Source organism: Pararge aegeria, chromosome 11, assembly GCF_905163445.1.
Source record: "Pararge aegeria chromosome 11, ilParAegt1.1, whole genome shotgun sequence".
In the NCBI taxonomy this organism is placed as follows: Eukaryota; Metazoa; Arthropoda; class Insecta; order Lepidoptera; family Nymphalidae; genus Pararge; species Pararge aegeria.
In genome coordinates this window covers 16,562,947-16,568,946 of record NC_053190.1, presented here as the reverse complement: position 1 = coordinate 16,568,946, position 6,000 = coordinate 16,562,947, and the positions used below count along the sequence as shown (strand labels likewise).

The window sequence follows — 6,000 nt, the reverse complement described above, 5'->3', positions numbered from 1 at the left end:
CAATATGTTTCCAGGGCGTGTGATATCTACCAATCTGAACTTTGCAGCCTTGTGGACTAAAGCGTTGACTATACATTTGATGAATTCCTCAATGACAAGGTAGATTGGAAGCAGCCAGCCTCGCTCTCATCTCCCGCAAGATAGAAAAATGATTGTAAATGTTGATGTTGGAAAAGAGCAACTACTGAGTTTCTTGCCGGCTCTTCTCGGTAGAATCTGCTTTCCGAACAGGTGGTAGAGTCACTACAAATATACATACTTGACATTTCAAAAGTGCTTATAAAGTATGCCTACTTGAAATAAATGAATTTGAATTTGAATTTGCATAAAGAATTCTCATTCTGAGGAGACCTGTGCTCTGTAATGGGCTGATAATATATTCATCATGACTTTAACAATTGTCCAATTAGTAGTTTTACTATTTTAAGAAGGATGCTCATATACTAATCATTGGACGCAATGGTTCCATGTAGATTTTGATATTCTGGGAGATTGTGGAGTCTATAAACATAGCACCATTGGCAACTGCAATTTTGTCATTCATGTAGAATTTCATATCAAGAGTGGATCTAACTTTTTAGGCCTTCACGTTAGGCAGCACCATTACTTTCAATAAGGTATGAAGGGCAGTGATGCGCTGTTTGTCGTAACAAGTATAAAAATCAAGTATTATGTACATAACTAACAGGAAAAACTGTACAGTAGTATAACTCATATTATATCAGCTATTAAAATTAAATGGTATGTTAGGCCAGTAGGCAGATTTATGTTTATCCAACTCATTTTGAAAGTCCGACATAAGGTACATTTCGAGTGCTATAATTCTTTTATATTTGTCACCATATAGCTCCTTATTGCGTGATATTTTAGCCTCTGCACTTTCCTGGGACTCTGGTAGATCTGGTGTTGATTCCTCCTCTAATTTAGCTTTAAAACGTTCCCTTTCTAGTCTAGCGTCCTCTTTATACTTTGCGTTGGCCGTTAGAAACTGTATAAACTCCTCGCTAACTTCAACATCTTCGTCTTTGTGTTCTTCATTTCCAGACTCACTTTCAATGTAGTTGGTGTCATTTTCCTCTTCTTCGCAGTCAGAGTGTTCAGAATTCTCGCTTGAACAGTCAGACTCTTCCACAGCAGCGCTCTTACTAGTTGTGGGCACCTCTAGGTGATTTATACGAATAACATCGTGCAACACATTATTTTCGTATTGCAAGGATACTGCTCGCGCTTTCCAATACGCAAGTTGGTGTTTCAGCTGCCAGGTTGCAGCAACTGTGAAATTCTCAGCCCAAGTAGTCATGGCATTGGATACACAAAAATTTTTCACGTTTTTTGGTTTAGTGCGCTTTTGTCCCGAACTCTTTTTTTTATTTTTTTTATTTCTACCCTTTGTGACGGAATGTGATTCTGTATCAGTTGGAGTAATGGACTGTGATATTTTATTTTTGCTACCCTGTTTTGTAGGTACCATTTTTTAAAAAAATAATGTCAAATCTAAAATGTCAATTCTCTTTTTTATCTTTATTCTTCCCCGTTGGGAAAAGGCAAAGGTATATCCCTGTACAGCCAAGTCCTGCCTAGAAGACAGAAAAAGTTCCAGGTTCCAATAGATTAATCCCTATCCACTGGACGTAACATCACGGCAGGAGTCTCACATGCCTTGTTCTCTATTGCAGATGTGCACAGATGACATCCCCACATTGGCTCCAGAATTGGAGACTATATCAGTCAACGCAAATAAAATACAAGCGATAGACCTTGCCCTTACAAAGTGAACTCTGAGACCATCCCGTGGTCCCACACAGTCAAGTACTCAGGGCTATATTTTCCTCCCTGTGCTCAAGTCGCGCTTATGGCTACAAACAAAGCTTGGGTTACATAGTTACAACTTACATATGCACATCAGCGTGGTATGCACTGGCCAGGGAGGGCAACAGTAAGATTTTGCGAGCCTATAAAACCGTCCTGTGGAGACTTCCTAATACCCCACACACAAACTCTACAATAGCGAAAGACCTAATTGTCGAGGGAATCGACCAATTCGTCGAACACCTCAGGCGGACACATCAGAGTTCTCCCACATACAGCCCCGTGACACGCCCGCCCCTCCGACTAGAGGGCATACCTACGAGATCTCCTAGCTCAGAACTCAGACAACTCCGACATAGAAGAAGAAGAAGGAGTGAAGGAACCCGACCTTCCTTCAAATCCATAAACCTACCAGAAAACAGAATTCTAGATATGCCCTAGTGGAAAACCTAACAACCGTGTCGTATTAAACGACACTCTGGGGCTAATGGGGCTCGGGTTACCCGCTCAGGGCGATGGCCCTTCTCGGTGGTTGCAGCGGCGTCTGCAACTACGGACGTGTCACTGGGTGAGACCGTTGGGTCCGTGGTGTCGTGTCCGGGTAGAGTCGCGACAGCGCGATCAAGCCTGCGATGTGTCGCGGCGATCAGCCAAATTAAACGACACGCTGTAGCCACAGTCCTTATAAGGCCTCCCCAGACCTTAATCGGATATCCCTGCGTCCTTGCGGACGCGCTAAATACAATGAATAATAAAGGACGCATGAGACGAACCTCCTGCCCGACCGTATCTGTGGAAAAGATAGTATTTGTGCTGTGCTGTGAATCGTAATCACAGATAGTAAATATCGAAATCATTTTCTGTGTATTATTTGTATTTTCGACCTTACTGTTCCTCACAAGTTTTTATTTAAATTAAATTTATAGATTGTCGGCTATAAAGCCTGAATTAAGTTTCAGTAATGAATTACAAGGATCGATGTCGAACATGTCTGGGCCGTGAGAAGGAAATGCGGCACGTCCACACGACTATAACTATAGCCGGAGATGATGTCCGTTTGTCTGATATTCTGCAAAACTTTTATAATTATACGGTAGGTGAACAAAGTACGTAGTAAAGAATAGATAGATAAGGTGATCATCATGAGCCTGTAAGTGTCCCCCTTTTTTGCCGTTGGCTCTTCTAGGCCAAGGCGTCTGCCATAGAAGGGATAGGTACCTACAGACTTTATCACTATCAACCCATTACCAACACACTACAGGGCACGAGTCTCATTCCAGAATGAGAAGGGCTTAAGCCGTAGTAGGCCATAGGAAAACTCAGGCAAGAGAGTTTCCTCACTATGTTTCACTTTAACTTTAAAGCAAGAGTTAATTCCCTCAAATGCATATAGGTACTCCTATAACAGGTGAGAGCCAAGGAAATCGTCCTTAAACGGAGTCAGTCTTACCCACTGGGCTATAACCACACTGAACTAGTCAGTCGTCAGTGTACAGGGTTTATAGTATAATTTTTTAAAGTATTGTAAATATCTGATTCACCATCTTCATTTTTGTCAATTAAGACAGGTAAATGGAGCTTAGACTCACCTTGCTCCTCTTAAACTGGAGGGTACTAGGTAAAGGTTGTTATATTGTTGCGCAATGTATTTAAAATGTACTTGGTTGGGACTATTAAGTCGACAGACAATTGGCCCTTTGGCCAAGTGTGTGTGTGGACCCTGCTTTCCGAGTCGAAGGCTGTGGATTCCCACAACCTGAATATTTTGTGTGATGAACATGAATGTTTTCAGTGTTTATTCATTACAAATATTAATCAGTCATATTAGTACCCATAACACACCCTATGCTTACTTTAAACCAGGTGGGGACATATGTATTGTTGTAGTATATTTTTAATCATTAGTAGGTATAGAATTTAGGTTATCTTTCAGATTATTTTTACTATAATTTTATCTTTCACATTAGTAAAAAAACCATCATCAATTTTCTATAACAGTCCAGAAGAGGTCAGTCAGAAGGGTATTCCCATAATCACCACACTAGGCAGACTGGTTGCAGTAAAGTCAAAGTCAAATATTTCTTTATTCAAATTACATGTCAAATATGACATACAAGTGAGTTGATGGAGATAACTAAATTTGTCAACTTATAACTAAAACTACGAGGGTTGCAAACTTGCCAGTAGATGGTTATAGTTGCACAGAGGATACTGTGCTTGGTACAATCCCCTGTATGTAAATATCTTCATCAGTAGCCTATTACAGTTTACAGCTGGTCTAAAGGCCTCTCCCCGAGGAAGGGTTTCCCCACAATCACCAAGCTGGGCAAATGGTTTGGTTATAGCAGTAGGTGGTAATATTCGCTCGCTGTTCTTTGTTATATTCTCTAGTTGCCTCTTACAACACCTGCAGAAAGAAGAGCGGTAGAGAAAACTGTATTCTGATCTGCCGTCACCACAATACAAATATATTTACATGAAATATATACAGTTTTTATTTCTTTTTAGGTAACAGAAGACACTCCACAACCCGATAACATTTGCATCAACTGCGTTCATCAACTCACCATAACTTATTCATTCAAAGTACTCATAAAAGCCAGTGCAAATAAACTCTCAGAAATGAACTTAGTAGATTCCACTAGTGACAACTATGATATCAATTATGAATCTGATGATAACAGGCCAGTGAAAGAAGTTAATAACAGGCCTGTAAAAGAAGTTAATAAATCACTTACAAAGCAATGTAATGTGAGAATAGAAAACCTAACTACATCATTATTTTGTGTAGAATGTAAGGCAGAGCTCCATACAGTAAAACATCTTAGAGAACATTGTACAAAAAATCATCCAATAAAATCTACAATAGGCAGGGATTGTGAATATTGCAATGAGAAATTTGACGATTTTCGTTCATTAGTGTTACATAGAAAGTTACATTTAAAACCTTTTCTGTGCGAAAATTGTTGGGAAGGCTTCTACAGTATATATGAACTAAACATACATTCCTGCCAACCGAATCAAAATAAGGTTAAAGATAAAACAACAGAGAGAGAGTTAAAACAGTGTGACCAATGTGGAAAGTCATATCCTCCTGGTTATATTAAAATTCATATGAGAACACATAGCAGCGACCGTCCATATCGATGCAAGTTCTGTCCAAAAGCGTTCAAAGTACCAGGAAGCCTACACTCGCATATACTATGGAATCATAAAAGAACAAGAAATTATAAATGCGAGGTTTGCAATGCTACATTCATATCATCAAGTTCAAGGAGCTCCCATATAAGAAAGAATCATTTGAAAGAGAAGAAATATGGATGCGAAAGTTGCAGTAAGAGGTTCTTCTCCAAATCCGAATTGCAAAGACATTCCCTAACGCACACAGGAGTCAAAAATTTCCACTGCCATTTATGTGATAAGTCATATCAGACCAGATATGGATTGAATGTGCATTTGAAATCACATACACAGATGTCAATGAAAAGTGAACATACACTTCTTCAGCAAAGAATTATGTGAACATGTAATTGACGCAAAACATAGGTTCTGAAATCAATAACCTTATTGAGTGAGAGTATTGAAAATTATAATATTGGAAAGGACTTGGTTCTAAAAGCTTTGTTTGGATCATTTTGTACAACCATTATTTAAAAAAAAATGGTTGTCTGCTGTACACAATGAAATATTTTTTTTGCTGTAGTGTTCTTTACAGAAAAAACGTTGAAGGTTTTCCTAGCTGTTTATCAAAAATTAAAGAGTAAAATATAAAATAATTTGTTGGTAGGCATTTTATTTACGTTTATGTTAAATTTTATTTACGAAATTAAAAAGTTAAAAATGTAAAAGTGCATGTAGCATTTTAGGTCGCTTTTTAAAGTTGCAACAGGTACATTTTCTCTATATATCATGAAGTACCCAAAATCATTTGACATTATATTATAATTTTTCAATACTCTAAAACAATTAATACTCTTGATATGTGCAATCTACTATACAACTTTTATAGTACAAAATATATAATAGGTTTAAATAAAGAATACCAGAAAGCTCTCAGCCTGTACTTGTTTACATTCAAACTAAAAACTTTTGTCTTAAAACTTTTTTTTTAAATCAACAGTTCGTTAAATATGGTTACTTTTGATGGTAGGAACTATAATGTCGAGAGCTTTCTGGTATTTTTTATTTAAA

General features: G+C 38.0%; 2 protein-coding genes across 2 annotated transcripts; one reads left to right on the top strand and one right to left on the bottom strand.

Annotated features, from left to right (window-relative positions):
* Nucleotides 1–272: 272 nt before the first annotated feature.
* LOC120627742 (gem-associated protein 8-like) lies at nt 273–1,457 on the bottom strand. The gene has a single exon (XM_039895769.1). The coding sequence runs from the start codon at nt 1,298–1,300 to the stop codon at nt 722–724; it is 579 nt and encodes a 192-aa protein (XP_039751703.1). The 5' UTR covers nt 1,301–1,457; the 3' UTR covers nt 273–721.
* Nucleotides 1,458–2,685: 1,228 nt separating this feature from the next.
* Nucleotides 2,686–5,828, top strand: LOC120627696 (zinc finger protein 39-like). Its single transcript, XM_039895719.1, has 2 exons — nt 2,686–2,902; nt 4,318–5,828. The coding sequence occupies exons 1-2, from the start codon at nt 2,771–2,773 to the stop codon at nt 5,329–5,331; spliced, it is 1,146 nt and encodes a 381-aa protein (XP_039751653.1). The 5' UTR covers nt 2,686–2,770; the 3' UTR covers nt 5,332–5,828.
* Nucleotides 5,829–6,000: the final 172 nt, after the last annotated feature.